We start from the raw sequence: 16964 nt of genomic DNA on the forward strand, positions 1-16964 counted from the left end.
CAATACCATCATCCCAGAAATGCTACAAGACAAACTCTCCCAGCTGAGCGTGTCCAGCTCCATCTGTCAGTGGATCACTGACTTCTGACCAATGGGAGCAAAACACGTGAAGCTGGATGCATGCTCTCTCCTCGACTCACTTCATACCAATGACTTCAACACCAACAATGCATCTGTCAAACTATTTTGCAGATGACACCACCCCGGTTGGTCTCATCACTGACAGCAATGAGTCCATGTACCGTGGGGAGGTTGACCAGCTGGTGGCCTTTTTCATTCGTAATTGACTTCATGAAACGCCCCCCACCAATCCCCCCCTTCGAGATAGAAGGCTATACTGTTAGCACGGCTGAATCATTCAAATTCCTGGGGACCATCATCTCCCACAACCTCAAAGTGAGAGGACAACATCACAGCGATCACCAAGAAGGCACACCAGCGGATGTATTACTTGCGGCCCACTCCAAGGGCAAATTGCAACGCATTGTCCAGTCTGCAGAGAGGATCATCGGCTGCCACCTGCCCTCCATCGAGGCCCTGCACAACTCCAGGGCAAGGAAGTGTGCAGGAAAGATCATTGTCTCCCACCCTGGTCACAGCCCTTTCCAATAACTCTCCTCTGACACGGGATTCAGGTCAATCATGACCAAAAAAAACACCCGCTAACTGAATAGTTTCTTTCCCTGTGCTGTGTCCCTGACCAACCAGCCATCTGGCCAATAGAGCCTAAAGAACTATGCACTCTATGCTGCAAACATCATCAAGCCTTTTCTGACCTGTACACAAAATAACTGCACTATACTGCAGTTGTGCACTCTGTTCATCTCATTGCATCTGTCTGCATTTAGATATATTTATACTGATATTGTACATTTGTACATTCACTGTATATCCACTGTATATATATCATTATTTTATAGCTCTATGTTCACTCTACCTATTTGTATATAATGAACTTCTGTCTCTAAATCTTGTATATCACTAGCAGCAACACATCACCAAGTAAAACTCTGAGTATATGTAAATGTACTTGGTGAATAAAATTGATTCAGACTACAGAATTTATTTGTGTTTTGAGTCCAGATGAGGGTGACATCATGCATGTCAACCAGAGCCATATAAACTAAGTATACCAAACATTAGGAACATCTTCCTAATATTGAGTTACATTTAAATCACTTAGCAGATGCTCTTATCAAGTGCATACATTTTCATACTGGCCCCGGGTGGAAATCGAACCCACAATGTTGGCGTTGCAAGTGCCATGCTCTACCAACTCAGCCACACAGGACCTGCACCTGTACTGGTCCCCCGTGGTAATCGAACCCACAACCCTGGCGTTGCACGCAAAATGAGCAGATTTGCATGAAATGAGTTATAAAATTGCTAAACTTCTCTCCGCCCCATTGTGAAATTAGTAGAATTGCATGAAATTAGCTTTAAAACTGTAAATGTTCTCTCAGCTGTCAAGAGGGGGACCACTAAAATGTTTTGCGCATGATGTGGGGCGGCCCACAATCAAATCTCGCTTAGGGTCCGCAAAGGATAGGACTGGCCCTGCCCATAAGTCTTCAATTGGGTTGAGATCTGGTGAATGAGATGCCATGGCATATGGTTTAAATCATTTTCATGCTCATCAATACATTCAGTGACCACTCTTTCTCTGTGGATGGGTTCATTGTCATCCTATGGGGGTATAGCAGTGGTAGCCAAAATAATGGCCTGTCCAGTATTTTTATACATTTAAAATATATATATATATATACATATACATTAACTTAGGAACCACACCTGTGTGGAAGCATTTGCTTTCAATACACTTTATATCTATAATTGACTCAAGTGCTTCCATTATTTTGGCAGTTGCCTGTTTACGACTCTGGCGTCAACATGCCGAGGAAGATTCTTGCGAGAGAAAATGTTGCGCTATCTACGTAGTTACGTAAAATTTTCTTTCTTTTCCGTACATCTTGCACGACGACAACACACTGACAAGTAAGAGGTTTGCAAACTTCGGAGAATTTTCACCAGGGCAGTGGAATCTAGAAACACTATATTCTCACCAAAAAGCAGTGAAACCTTGGAAACGACAGTTTTGCTTATATCTACGATATTCGTTGGTCTGCACACGGAGTTTTCAACGATGAGCTTCCTATTGTAAGTAACGTTTGCTAGCTAGTTAACGCGTTAGCTTTGTTGGGTTGTGCTCGTAGCTAGTTCGCTAATTAGCCAGCTATGCTGTTAGCTATATTTGCATAATTTACGATTCAGATTAAGACTAGCTAGAAATGCTGTAACCACAGATTATCATAATATTTGTTGAAACTATTGATCATTTTAGTTAACGGTAGCTAGCTTGTGACTGACTAGCCACTGACGTAACGTTCCTAGCTGGGTTGAGAACATTAGCTAAATAACAACAAAATTGTTATCTAGCTAGCTATGTGTGTCACATCAGGGGAACTAATAATATATATATTTTTGTTTTTACCATGTAGCTAACTAGTAAACAAGTCAGTGGCAAGCAATTATAGATAGTCTGGGTGCCTTCCTGTTTTGTTACAGTCAGCTAATCAGAGGAAAGTGTTAAACAGGAAGGTTAACACAGTATGATTTCATATCTTGAGTAGTGAGCACATAGCTACCATCTGTTCATCACAGTAGCCACAATTTAGAGTAATATCAACAGTGATATTCTATCTCCCCCCTCATCCCTTCATCCAGTGGCAGTCGTTCCTCTAAAACCTTCAAGCCGAAGAAGAACATCCCAGAGGGCTCCCACCAGTATGAGTTGTTGAAGCATGCGGAGGCAACACTGGGGAGTGGGAACTTGAGACAGGCTGTGATGCTGCCAGAGGGGGAAGATCTCAATGAGTGGATTGCTGTTAATAGTGAGTGAAATGGGTGATGGAGGAGAGCACGGGAGATTGAAATGACACAGACTTCATGGCCTATAGGCTGTAGCACAGTGTCTATATACGTGGCCTGAGATGAGATTTGAGTCTGACTGTTCAGTCTGTGGTAATTGCCTCTTTCATATCAAGTACTTTGTCATTGGGCATTTAGTTGCCTGTTCAGTTGTACTTTTACATGAAATAATATGGGCCTTTGGTCTTCTCTCTGTTTCAGCTGTGGACTTCTTTAATCAGATCAACATGCTCTACGGCACCATTACTGAGTTCTGCACTGAGACCAGCTGTTCTGTGATGTCTGCCGGCCCCAGGTAATACAGGCAGACAGACAATTCAAATGGAAAAGGAAGCTGCACGCTCATCTATCTTTGCTGTGGATTTATTTGACCAATGTTTCAGCTAAAGAACCTTCATCAGGGTAACATACAGACATTTGATGCATGTGCTGTCTATTTCAATTCTAATATTCTCTGAAATTGCCTGAAAAGGGTGATGAAAATGTTACACTTTAATATGTTTATTTATCCATAGCTACTGCTATGGTCAGCCCAGTGCAGACTATCCCCACATAGACATGTTTTATTTTGGTCCCTAGTTTTAACCTTTGGTTCAGTGTGTTGGTTTCACTTCATGTTTTTACAATGTAAGTGCAGTACAAAATAAATCGTTTCTGGAGGAGGACCGTATTCACAAAGCATCTCAGAGGAGTGCTGATCTAATCATGCAAACTTATTCGTTATGATATAAAATGAGATACTGATCCTAGATCAGCTGTCCTTCTCTGATGTGCTTTCTGAATACTGATTCCTCTGTCAACTGAATCCACTTAAGTACTGTCGTTAGTTTAGTGGTATCTAGTTTTGGCACTTCCTCAGCTCCTTCCCCTGCTCTATTTTTGGTCTCTAATCGGGAGGCCTGCCTGCCGTAGATGGAGCCCCATCTGTGCAAAAGACTACCATTTTGATCCCGTATGAAATCTGTTTTTCATCAATATAGCCACGCAGAACACTGAACATCCCCTATGTCGTTTCATGCTTGGGAATTGTGAGCCAGAACAACATATCCTCGTGAATACAGTCACCCGACATGTATAGGGAACAAAAATCAATGAATGGCCGTCTCGGCCCTCACAGCTAACGTCAATTTAGAGAGCAAAAGCTGGGCAGTTTTTGAGTCGTTCAGTCAGAGCATAAATTCTCTAACAGTCTTATCTGACAAAGGTATTGATGTGAGTTTCTGTGCCTGTCTTGCCACACATTGTTTTCACCATATCAATTGTGGCCCTGCATTAGTGTGTGGTTTCATAGCATAGCGTGCCTAGCCACTCATCGTGGGAATGATTCAAGTGCTGCCTTTTCCCATGATCAAAGGGCGCACTCTGGTTGAATTTTGTCTTTTAGATTTGGATTATTTTCACTTAGGTTTTTAAGATTAACCACATTACAATGATTTTGAGATACAGATACATTTTGTGCTCCCAATCGGCCCGTAGCATTGTCACCGGCTTGTTCTATCCAAACGGTGCTGTCCCTTCCTCTCTCCCGTTTCACCGTTTTCATTTGGTGGTGGCGCGGGCACCTACTCAATGAGTACCATTCTGGCTTTTTTGCGCTTAGGCTTTGGTGGTGTAGGTTCAGGTTGAGGCTCAGAAGAATAATCATCGGAGATGTCATGATTAATTTCTTCCCTGCCATCTGAGTCATTTTCATTCAGATTTAGTAGCGACGCTAACACAGCATGTGCATCCATTCGTCTTGGGATTCTTGCCATTGTAAATTCCTCACGCTCTCACTGTGTACTCCAAGTAGACCAGAGTAGACTGAGAAGACTGCTTGGATTTGGTGGGCTGATATAAGGTACATACCATTTTGAGATTAGAAATTATAATGGATCAACACAATAGAATGGCCCACCCTGTTCTTGATTCACAATTAGGGATTACATATGCATATACAAGTGCATGTTCACTTCCCCTTGTTCATCAACTCACCCATCGTACTTAACTTTCATCTGTTATGTGTGAAATTAGTTTTGGTATAGTTAAGGTTTAGTTTTGAATACATTATCGGGGTGATTATCAACTGGGCACAATACTTTCTTCAACTGTCTTGAGAAGGAGGGGAGCAGCAGGCCCTACTGTCAGGAAAAGAAGGGCAACAGGGAGGAAACCATTGCAAAAAATTACATGCCCTCCTCAATCTGGTTATTACTCCAGGTTCTGTTTTTGATATTAAGATTCTAACAACGACCGTGTGTTATATAGACTTATTTTGTCTTTATAAAGGGGGGGTTTACTTAAATGGCAGAGTAATATTTTTGTTTCATTCATGAGCAGTCCAAATGACTGCTTTAGCAGGTCTAGTATTAAGCCATGTGTGACATTGTCCAACAATCAGTGATGTTGAATTGTGCCAAAAACAGAGGGATTCAGAATTGCATGTTATTAAAATTCCATCTCACCTCCCTCAAGGTATGAATACCACTGGGCTGATGGCACCAACATCAAAAAGCCCATCAAGTGCTCTGCTCCCAAGTACATAGACTACCTGATGACCTGGGTGCAGGATCAGCTGGATGATGAGACACTCTTCCCCTCCAAGATAGGTTAGTTGAAAATTCACATTTGTGCGGATTAATTTTAAACCTTCACAACCTTAGCCTAGACCTTTTGGCTTTGAGACGATGATATAACTCCCCTGCTCTGTCTCCCCAGGAGTGCCCTTTCCTAAGAACTTCATGTCTGTGGCCAAGACCATTTTGAAGCGCCTGTTCAGAGTCTATGCCCACATCTACCACCAGCATTTTGACTCTGTGATGCAGCTGCAGGAGGAGGCCCACCTCAATACCTCCTTCAAACACTTCATCTTCTTTGTCCAGGTGACACTGCTAATACATTCAAAATATCAAATATTCTCTTTTATTGGTGTTTAGAAATGATTGTCATGATTCTATCACAGGGGTTTTTCATGCTTCCATGGATGTAGTAAATAGTATTATATTCCCATTGATGCATTGTGCAATTATTATTCAGTTAACAGGTGTAATTGTTACTATCCTGTGTAAATATAGCAGGAACCTTGATTTTATGTCCTATCACGGTCACATATGCTTTTTACCTTGGTTGTGTGTCTGTTTAGGAGTTCAACCTCATTGATCGTCGTGAGCTGGCCCCCCTGCAGGACCTCATTGAGAAGCTGGGCTCCAAGGACAGATAAACTCCTTCCTCTCTCTTTTTCCTCCCCTCTCCTCTCTCTCTCGCTCTCTCTGTGCCTACCACCTCTCTGGGTTTCAATAATTGTCCACTCTTTCACTTTGTGCCTTTTTCTTTCTCCCTCCATTCATTAACTGTATGTTTTTGTTGTTCTGTTCCAGTTTCTTGCTCTCTAGTTGTCTGTCCGCTTTGTTTTAGAGCTTGTATTGTTAGAGTGAGCTCTAAGGTAAGATACCAGAGTGTAGTATGTAAAAGGTGTATTTTGTAATTTTGGTAAACAAGTTATATAATTGGGACCTACTGACCTGTACTGTGGACCAAGATGTTTAAAGAGTTGAAATGGACTCCAGCATTTCTTTCCTATAACATTTGGGTCAGTTTAAAGTATATCTATATTCTAAAACAGTTTTACATGCTTTTTAAAAAACATTTTAACTCATGTTTTCAGTTGAAGTTTTGGTCAATAATGTACTTCGATACAGTTTTTTGGATCTGTGTCTGACACGGTTTTAGATTTGTAGATTTTTTTTCTCTTAGGGTGAAAGAAGTTGCAAAAGCCAGGGAATATTGATCAATAAATATTTGCTGTGACACTTGATATACTTGTGAAATAGATGATCCTCCATAGTTCATAAACAATCAGTGATCATATTTGTATGCTTTACTTGACTACTTAGACATTATAATATATGGTATTTTAAGAGAAAGCAATCAAAGTATCACAGGATACATTTGAAAATGTATATGGAATGTCAAAAATGAAATGTAGTATAATGTGAATATTTAGATTTGACTCATTCTGTCATTTCACTCAAACAGCACACATGTGCCTCTGATGTTTTAACTGTGTCAAATTCCTTGGATATCTTTGTCCTACATGCTGGTACTTAATTTTAATATCAGTATCAAGTCAAACATTGTTTTATTGTTTATTAAACATAATTTTACTTTAGTCATGTATGCAAAATGCAATAATAGCAATAGTGCTTGCACCGATACATGACAAGGGTCAATGTACAGGATATACTTTTTTTTGGTTGATATTTTCTGTTATTTGTCTTATCTGAGTGTGACATGTTAATTCACCCAAGTCATTATATATGTTCAATCTTGGCACACAGGGCTAAAGCAGCAGGGCTGTTTGTTGTGCCACCTTGACACAAATGCAATTTTGATCACCAAAATGGAATCTTAGGCAATGTAAATACATGTTACACTGCTTATCTCTCTTTTGGCCCCAAGTTTGGAAAATACATCCTTGTAGAAATATGGTCTACTAGTCAACATTAAGCAGTTGTGAGATTGGCATGTCTTTTCAAAACCCCAGCATGTTTGTGATATTCATCATCTTTCCTAATATGTGCTCATATGTTTGATCTGTCTGGATAAAGTGACCTAATATACCGCCGGTATGTGTACTTAACGATTTTATTGCATTCAACATTGTAATTTTGAATGTGGAGTTAGTCCCCATAGGTAATGAGCTGTTGGGAATAATAAGACCATACACACTCCATATGTTTCTGGAATGTATCAGGTGTAGTTTTCTTAATTTTGGGGGGGAAAGATGACTACTTTTGGTTTTTATTTTGATCTCATATGATTTATTTTACAGATTTACTTCATTTTCTCTACCTTTTTCTCCCATATATCCAATGCCATAGAGTTAAATTTAATCTTTTTTTTTATTGCTGTAAAATGAATTGTAACTTTGAGTAAAGAATTCAAAAAGGGTTAGACTTTTTATATATATTTAGATGGTTATAGACCTTTTGGAGGTAGCCTAATTTGTGGGAAATGAATGTTACAACTGTGAGTCCAATACTCTGCTGTAAATAAGATAATTTACAGTACATTATGTGAACAAAACTGTGCCTTAGAAAAGAGAAAATAATGTGTCTGAAATTACAGTATTGATGGCACAATAGTTTGATAAACATTAAAAGGAATTTGTGGAGATTGCATGTGTCTGTTTTGAAAGTATTTTAAATGTGTATGAGAGCCTCACAACAATTAATTGGTTGCTCAAAGGATCAAAAAGAGTAGGGAAACTAAATTACACTTTTCTTGATAATAACTTTGCTTGATGTAAGATCGCATCTACTATTCGGAAGTTACCCCATTGAAGTTTACATTTACAAGGGTTAAGGAAGGTTAGATAAATAGGGGTTAAGGATTTAGGATATGGACGTGCCAATGATCAAATGAGAAAATTCCACTCGGGTGATCTCATTGGTCAACTGTCTTTCGATGACTAGCGAATCAGAGTTGTGCGTCACTAGTACTTTCAAGAAACGCTCTCACTTCGCTAGCTAGCAACCTAAAAATGGCTTGCATAAACTAGCTTGGAAAGTAGCTAGCTAGGGTCAAAATCATACAAAGTTAGCAGCGAAAGAGTTTTATTGTCACCCCAGAAGTTTACGCTGACATTTAGCTATTCAAAATGGGGATTTAAAGCCGCCCTCCATATTTAGCTATCGTCTAGAGATAACTAAAGTTACGTTAGCCAAGTACAGTAAACAAACAAGGGACTGAACTCAGCACAGGTAGCTATGTGACTTTCTCATTTATAGATACCGGTACAATCTGGTAAATCGAAACTACCAGCATCGAACTGAAACAATAGCTAGCTACGTTCAATGTTCGCTTTGTCATTGTCAGCCAAATGACGATACTAGCTAAATGGGAACGTTTTCTAGCTAGCTAACGTTACTATTTAGTTTGGACAGATTGCTAGCTAGCAATGTTGTGGGTCATTGTAACGTTATCTGTACATTTTGTAGTAAACTTGTTATAAAAGGCGATATTTGATGCCACATACGTTTTCGGGGGATTGTTTGCCGCGAGTTTTTCAAATGCCTATTGACAATTTCAACCTATTTTTCTTTCCCTCTTATTTCAATGCAAGCCATGGCAGATGAAAGCACAACGTTCTGTGCCAATTGGTAAGTGTGAATATTCAGGGAAGTTGAGGGACAATGTGGATAAATGCACATTAGGGCTCTTTCCCTCTCATTCTTTCTTTCTCTCCCACTCTCTAGTCAGCATGACATTCCAGAGGCTAATTTCACTACTCATGAGATTCACTGTTGCCGGAATATTGCTCTGTGTGAGGTGTGCCAAGAGCCAGTGCCCCGTTCAGATCTTAAGCAGCACAAGGAGCAGGAGCATATGCAGGTACAGTGCTAAACATGGAGAGGGTGGGAGGTGGTTAGGCTAGTCATAAGTTAGCATATTCAAAGCTAGGGAGACATCCCTAAGTTGCTGTACAGTTGTTGCAAAGGAGGCTTCAAACTTTTTCTTTAAATTTCAGGTGAAATGTAAGTGTGGTTTAAAGGTTGAGAAAAGCCATATCGAATCCCACCAGGTATGTGAAACTTGTATCAGGATGGAGACCTCATCTACCTGACGTGATGGTCATGTATTACAAATTCAACTGAGACGTGGCTTTTATCTGACCTCTCTTTTTCAGAGCTCTGACTGCAATCAGCGAATGGTGCCATGTCAGTACTGTGACCTGGAGCTGGTTTTCAGTCAGTCTAAGGAGCATGAGGATTATTGTGGTACGCGCACAGAGCCCTGTCCATTCTGCATGTGCAATGTAATGTTGAGGGAGCAGGCTGTCCACCCAACCTGGTGTGGTAGCCTCACGCCTCCTCAAGAGAGGAACAACAGCCGGGCAAGTCACAGCCCAGCAGAACCCCAGTCCCCAGGAGCCTGGTTTGAAGCCTACTCCATCCGTAACCTGTTGAGGGCCAAGGAGGGAGGAGGCCACAAGAACAACAACGCCAGTGCATCTGACCGCAGGGCCCTACCACGGCCCCTGGAGGCCAGAGTGCACAACAGCACCCGGGGGCAAGTGGGCTTGGGAGGAAGGGGGGACATTGCCCCGAGGAATACAGACTTCAGCCACTGTACGTCAGCCAATGGCTCATACAAAGTGTTCAAGCTTTTCTTGTCCCTTTGCATTTTCCCAAAAACATATATTATAATTTATATTCTGGTATTGACAAACTTCCCTGGCCTATATTAAAGTGGAACATTGTTTAATTGGAATATTTTTTTTGTGTGCTTTGTAAAAACATATCTCACTTGTGGTTTCACCTCCCCAGTGCTGGAACAGGAATCATCAGTGATGGCCAACAACAATTACAGCATGGCATCATTGGCATGGCCTGCAGGCCAATCACTGGGAGAGGACTCTGCCAACCTGGACTACCTGCTGGCCCTCAGCCTGCAGAGTGATGGGGACACTGGGGATCTAGGGGGAGGAGAGGGGGCCTTGTGGACGGATGTCTGGGACCACAAACTTGGAAGGATGTCCAACACCGGCTCCCTCATCTCTCCCATATCTGCCCCAAACAACTACCAACATATCACCACAGGCACCAATACAGACCTTGACCAGACAGGTGAGATACTATTAAAAATAACTTATTGTCCCAGTTTGTTTTCATGTGAGAATTATTTTCTGTTACAGTATGTTGCCCTCCTCTGCCTTTTACATTTTGACGTTTCCACCCCTCTTCTGAATAAATCTTGTGTTTTCTACTGTACCCATTATTCATTTGCTCTTTTTCTCCTATGTAGACACCATGTTGCCCTGTGAGTTCTGTGAGGATCTGTTTCCTGAAGTGGACCTCATTTTACACCAGGTTAGAAGGATCTTTTAACTCTTAGCCTACAAGTCAGGCTAACTCAATGGTGGCTGAGTCTGACGAGACCTGGGAATACATGTCCTTTATAGGCTGCATCAGTTAGTTATAAACTCAGGCCCCCCCCCCCCTCCTTATTTCCTTCCTGTGGATGTTGTTTTTCTTTTGTTCACTCCCTCTGGTCCAATTTCCTAGTTTTCCCTCCTGATAACAGTTCATACTTGGTCACCGTTCATTTTGTCTTGCACTTGGTATTAGGATTGGGCGATGTCAACCTTTGTCCTATTGTGATTATGTACTTATAAAACGTGATGTACGATGGTATTTCTCCCTTTTGATTCAGAGGGGTTGTGTTAAATGGGGAAAACACACGCTATTAGAATATTTGGGAAATAGGCTACTGTTCATGAATTTAATACTCCTAATAGGAGGATAGGTTATTGGCCATTTGATTTTTCAACCTCGCTTGGTGGGATTTTTCTGCACTGCACGGACAATTCCTGTCTTAATAAGCTTAAACTTGATAAAACGTATCATTTAATTTTTCTATAGGCCATTGATATTGTTTTTCCTCTCATTATTAGTCCCCTGACTGCCTTACGTTTTTAGGCTATTAATAAAACTTTTTGCGATGGATATCTGTTAGATTCATTCATTGTTTGATCGGTAGAGAAAGCATGCATGCACAAAACAATGAAAGCCTAGCCCAAAGTCATATTAAAATCAAATGGAGAGACAAGGGAATATAGCCTACTTTTTTTAAACAGTTAGGCACAAGGGTGAATCCACTTGAATTCAATCACTTTTTCACAGCACCCCTTTTGATTTGAACAAAACCTTTCATACATATTTTTCCATTGTAGAAGTCCTCAGAAAAGGACCTTTTGGGCTTGAATGCCAAAACATTCAGGAAATAAAGGTGCTCAAAGTTGACTTATTTTACATACCATACCATGAGACATCCATGTACCTTTATCTCATGAATGTTTTGGCATTCAGGTCCAGAACGTCCCTTTATGACCACTCTTTCTATGGGTAAACGTATGCAAAGTTTTAAAATCAAGTTATTCTGACAAAAAGTGATTGAATTCAAACGAATTGTGTCTGTTCTAAAACAAATTCTCGGTTTCAGCTATAAGGCCCATGCACCCGGGAGAGAGAGACAATATTTTCTGACTGGACATTTTGCGCCTCCCTGTCTAGCCTATATTCCTCTGTTCTGTAGGCCTATATAACATGTGCTATTTATTGAAATAGGACTAGGCAGATTACTCAGAATGTCACTTGTGTGCTGCCCTTGCCAGTCAAGTTCAAATAGGATAAACCATCGTTCGTCACATCACGATGTCGTCACCATCGACGATGCCTGTCAATCATCGTCGATAGACGATACTATCGTAATATCACTCAACCCTACTTGGTATCCCACCCCCGCACCTTTTAAATGCACAATTATGGAACGTCGATAGTTATGGTGGAATGCCACAATATGTAAATGTTTAGAACTGTTAGTCATTTTCTATCTGAGGGCTGATTTCATAGTGTGGATCATGTGGTAATTACCTGAGGGTAGGTAGCTAGCCACCTGATCTATCTGCTGAGCAGAAATACATTTTTCCCCTCATGGCTGTTTTTGTCTTTCAGACTGGCTGTAGTCCAGCCTCAGCCTTTGCATCTTTCAGCAAGCGTCCTCCATCTCCACGCTATGATGACAGGATTGCTAGGGGTGCTGTTGGTCTTTTGCACATACCACCTGACACCCCTAGCTTCCCCACCTTGCCCCTTTCAGTCTCCCCGCTCTCCTACAGTTCACCTGCCAGCCCACTAGAGGGGGACGTGGTTATTCCCTGTGAGTTCTGTGGCGTGGCCCTGGCGGAGGCCGTTGTCTTTCACCACCAGGTAGGCCTATGTTATTTTCTCTGCAAGATGTAGTACTGTAAGAACTGAAGATCATAATCAAAGAGTGTATGCCAATCATTTTGAAAAGTCCTTAGTCACAATACAAATGAGGGAGAAAAGTCCTTTTGACGGGTAGAAGATCTGGTAACTTTGCTCCTATACCTGTGTATTAACATGGTAATTACTCAAGTATTATTGCACTAACATGTTGCTCCATAGTAATTTCCTAGTAATCGAGTAGAGCATGACACTTTTTTTTTTTACAGGATAAGTGTGACCTCCGACCCTGCTCTGTTCACTCAGTGGATAAGGTCAGCAAAGTGTCCTTTCAGAAACCATCTCTTCCTCCAAAAGAGAGCTGTGGACAGAACTCCCCTGAGGTGCAGAGGAGACTCAAGCACCAATGTAAGACACAACCCCATGTTCACCAATGCTCAATCATTTTTAACAAAGTCAATGTTGCTTGGGTGACGTCTATCCACCTATGTTTTATTTTATTAAAATGTTATTTTACAAGGTATGTTGATTGAAAACACATTCTCATTTACAGCAATGACATGGGGCATAGTTGCAGGGGAAAGGGGGGGGATGAATAAGCCAATTGGAAGCTGGGGATGGTAAGGTGGCTATGATGGTATGAGGGCCAGATTGGGAATTTAGCCAGGACACCGGGGTTAACACCCCTTCTCTTACTATAAATGCAATGGGATCTTTAGTGACCACAGAGAGTCAGGACACCTGTTTAACATCCCATCCAAAAGACTGCACCCTACACAGGGTAATGTACCAATTACTGCCATAGTGTATTGGGATATATTTTTTTAGACCATAGGAAAGAGTGCCTCCTACTGGCCCTCCAACACCACATCCAGCAGCATCTAGTCTCCCATCTCGGGACCAACTCTGCTTCGCTTCAGACAAGGCATCAGTGGGATGCAGGGTGGTATGCTGCTATGTATAATTTGTACATCAAATTCAGAGAGACTGATTAATTTTGTGTGTGTGTACTCGCTTGCATCTAAAGTGGACTCCTTGAGTGGGCTGGACAGAGAGAAGCCCCTGGTGCGAAGCCCAAACGAATGGCAGAGAGACCACAGTGGGCTGCCCATTACAGGGAAGATCTCAAACTGTGATCCCCAGGTGAAGAACAGACTCCAGCATGGCAGAGAGGCAGATGGAGGCCACTCACTTTTCAGTGAAGGCCACAAATCCACCTCTGCAGCAGCTGTGGGGTAAGAACAATGACATACCTTCCATAATGTAATTTTAACAAACAATTTGTTTTGGTACAAAAACGTCATTTAAAATGGTTTGGAAACCTAATATCTGGATTATGTTTTGTGTTACAGAATTAGTGTTAAGGGTTTTCTTTAGTATAATATAGGAATGATAATTAAAGGATATAACGATTCACCAATACACATCGCTCCCTGGTTCAAATGTTTAATATATGAGTGCACTCAAACGTTACAAATCGCCTATTTACCAAATTGCCTATTTACCAAATACCTCTTATCTGTTGTGACTGAATTGATGCCGCCTTCAGTTCAGTAGCCTATCGAACTTTCATGCATGTTCTGCATATGACTGTCAGATAACAACTGTGTGCATTGTGCAGGAGACACAGCTGCTCGCGCAAACGAGAGGTAGACCTATCCCCTGTTCTAATATCTGACACTTCAGCATTCAGATGCTTGTACAATGGCTTTCACAATGTCAAATGATAGGCTTTATTAGTTACAACCTATGTAGTTTGCTGGGTCATTGTTACCGAATGCACAGTAGAAAGTTGTTTTACCGGAGTTGTGTAGCCTACCAGAGTGGATGCAACGCACATCCAATTGATGATTGGGGTTTTAAATCATTCAGATTTTATTTAGATTGTTCAGGTTCACCATAAATAATTTTGGTAGATTTGCTTTAAACAGTTAGTGTATTTGGTCATTTTTACCTGAACATGGTAATTTCATAAAGGACAGCAATCATTTCGCATTCATTGGTTGAAGCGGTAAAAATGGTCTAAACCATTCGCTTTCAAAAGGGGGGTAAAATCCCAAACTACATTGTTAAATGGCTAAATGCCATGCTAATTTCTAAATATAAATATTGACATAGTAGTAGCTCAGCATTTTCAATCTGTTAAAAATTACAAGGTAATCAGTGGTGATGGGGATCTCAGATAAAAAGTGGGTGGGGGGGGGGGACCGGACCAAAAGCATACATTTACCCCACCCCTAATCTGATAGTGGGGTTGTAGATGCTCAGGCTTGCCCATTGGCTCGGCTCAGGTGCCTACACACACGGAGGGCCTCTCAGTTTAGGGAAGTAATCTCAGACAGATCCACCTCTAATCAAACCGAATTGCACCGAATCATTTCAAACTAAAAAGTATCGTTCCTGGATCATATTGGAGCCAATGCATCTAGATAGGTGTCAAATCGTTCATGAAAGGAGAGATGCACGTCCCTAATGATAATGCTTCCAAATGAAATTAAATATTTTGCCTCTATCCACCAGACCACCCCTAAGAGAGAATAATGGGGGAAGAAGGAATGCAGGGCCATCAAAGGTAAACAAACAATCGTTGTTTCTTTAGAGCTTCTATGGGGGTCATCTTTTAAGTAAATTTGAATGTTTTCTGTGACCACATTAATTTTTAGGTGCCTAAGAAGCAAAACAAAGAACAGGACGAGGAGTGAGGTCGAGACTGTCGATGGGAAGAGCATCAGGCAATCACCAAATGCTTTTTGTGTGAGCTGTGGTCTGTCACACTAAAAGTGGTGTTTCTGGCTGACAACATTGAAGACACCTCTGAGGTCTCACCATGCTTAGGTTGGTGTTTAACACTGCCCAACTGCGCAGCAGATTACGTGGTGCGCAACCAGTGGTTGATTCAATCCAATATAGTTGGCCTGGAACACGATCAGTCTCTTTATTGCCTGTATGTGTGTCGGTATGTATCAGTCGCTCTACCTTTAAAAAAAAAAGTATAAACAGTCAAACTGACATTTTTGTGATTCCAATATTTTGTTATAACTTTAAGCTTATTGTAATCCTTTCAGTTTTAAACTTTTAAAATAAATTGTATAGAATTTAAAACCCACCTTAATATAATCTTGAAAAAAACTATGTAAAGAAGAAAAAAATGTATATGTAAGACATCTTGAAGCGCCACAAAGTAATTGTACTGTTCTCTGAATAAGGGAAAATCAATGACAAATAAATACATTATCTAAGCATTATTTGTATTTCAGACTGCACCTATAAGTTTTTTTATTAAAATACACTGATGTCATCTTCATACTTTTAATAAATCCTAGTGTTGATCACTCTTAATGTAAAAGAATGTTCTCAATACAAAGTATTTATTCATCACATGGCCATCCTAGAATTGTAATAGGCTAAAATGCTTTGAAACCTACACACATCACCTACACATATCACATTGGTTACTGCAGTATGACCAGAGAGTGAGATTTGCAGAGATTCAAAATTAGTACTTGGTCAATGGTCCTCTATTTTCCCCACCTGTAAAAGTATAGTTTGCAGACCATTGGCATTCATTTCTTCAGTTCAGTGTTGGCTGTATCCCTCATTCAATAGGTTAAACATCATCTGAATTATACTGAACAAAAATATAATATAACATGCAACTATTTCAAAGATTCGACTGAGTTCATAAGGAAATCAGTCAGTTGAAATAAATTCATTAGGCTCTAATCTATGGATTGTATATGACTGAGAATACAGATATGCATCTGTTGGCCACAGATATCTTAACAAATAAAAGGGTAGGGGCATGGATCAGAAACAGTCAGTATCTGGTGTGACCACCATTTGCCTCATGCAGTACATCTGCTTCGCGTAGTGTTGATCAGGCTGTTGATTGTGGCCTGTGGAATGTTGTCCCACTCTTTAATGGCTGTGCGAAGTTGCTGGAAATTGGCGGGAACTGGAAAACGCTGTCGATCCAGAGCATCCCAAACATACTCTATGGGTGACATGTCTGGTGAGTATGCAGGCCATGGAATAAGTGGAATTGTGTACAGATCCTTGTGACATGGGATCATGCATTATGCTGAAACATGAGGTGATGGCAGATGTATGACACAATGGGCCTCAGGATCTCGTCATGGTATCTCTGCATTCAAATTGCCATTGATAAAATGCAATTGTGTTCGTTGTCCATAGCTTATGCCTGCTAATACCATAACCCCACCTACATGTGGTGCACTGTAGCCTAGTGGTTATAGCATTAGGCCAGTGACCAAAAAGCTGTCGTTCTGC

The 16964-nt window shown here is 40.9% G+C and overlaps 2 protein-coding genes across 2 annotated transcripts; both read left to right on the forward strand.

The window, feature by feature from the left end:
- The first annotated feature begins 1934 nt into the window (after positions 1–1934).
- On the forward strand, positions 1935–8085 carry LOC139410958 (MOB kinase activator 1A). The gene is made up of 6 exons (XM_071156672.1): positions 1935–2157; positions 2725–2891; positions 3130–3223; positions 5383–5516; positions 5626–5789; positions 6050–8085. Exons 1-6 carry the CDS (start codon positions 2144–2146, stop codon positions 6125–6127), a joined length of 651 nt encoding a protein of 216 aa, XP_071012773.1. The 5' UTR covers positions 1935–2143; the 3' UTR covers positions 6128–8085.
- A 287-nt stretch (positions 8086–8372) lies between these two features.
- Positions 8373–15916, forward strand: LOC139410955 (TRAF-type zinc finger domain-containing protein 1-like). The gene is made up of 12 exons (XM_071156668.1): positions 8373–8669; positions 9032–9068; positions 9165–9300; positions 9437–9490; positions 9596–10037; positions 10236–10535; positions 10714–10778; positions 12423–12677; positions 12944–13082; positions 13702–13909; positions 15195–15246; positions 15338–15916. Exons 2-12 carry the CDS (start codon positions 9034–9036, stop codon positions 15374–15376), a joined length of 1725 nt encoding a protein of 574 aa, XP_071012769.1. The 5' UTR covers positions 8373–8669; positions 9032–9033; the 3' UTR covers positions 15377–15916.
- The last annotated feature ends 1048 nt before the right edge of the window (positions 15917–16964 follow it).

This window comes from Oncorhynchus clarkii, chromosome 6, assembly GCF_045791955.1.
Source record: "Oncorhynchus clarkii lewisi isolate Uvic-CL-2024 chromosome 6, UVic_Ocla_1.0, whole genome shotgun sequence".
In the NCBI taxonomy this organism is placed as follows: domain Eukaryota; kingdom Metazoa; phylum Chordata; class Actinopteri; order Salmoniformes; family Salmonidae; genus Oncorhynchus; species Oncorhynchus clarkii.

Bases quoted from the DNA above. Each gene is read 5' to 3' on its own strand.
- LOC139410958 (XM_071156672.1), top strand. The intron at 2,892-3,129 runs GTGAGTGAAATG...TCTCTGTTTCAG, and splicing joins TGAGTGGATTGCTGTTAATA to CTGTGGACTTCTTTAATCAG. The intron at 3,224-5,382 runs GTAATACAGGCA...ACCTCCCTCAAG, and splicing joins GTGATGTCTGCCGGCCCCAG to GTATGAATACCACTGGGCTG.
- LOC139410955 (XM_071156668.1), top strand. From the start codon at position 9,034: ATGGCAGATGAAAGCACAACGTTCTGTGCCAATTG. The intron at 10,038-10,235 runs GTACGTCAGCCA...TCACCTCCCCAG, and splicing joins GAATACAGACTTCAGCCACT to TGCTGGAACAGGAATCATCA. The intron at 12,678-12,943 runs GTAGGCCTATGT...TTTTTTTTACAG, and splicing joins CCGTTGTCTTTCACCACCAG to GATAAGTGTGACCTCCGACC.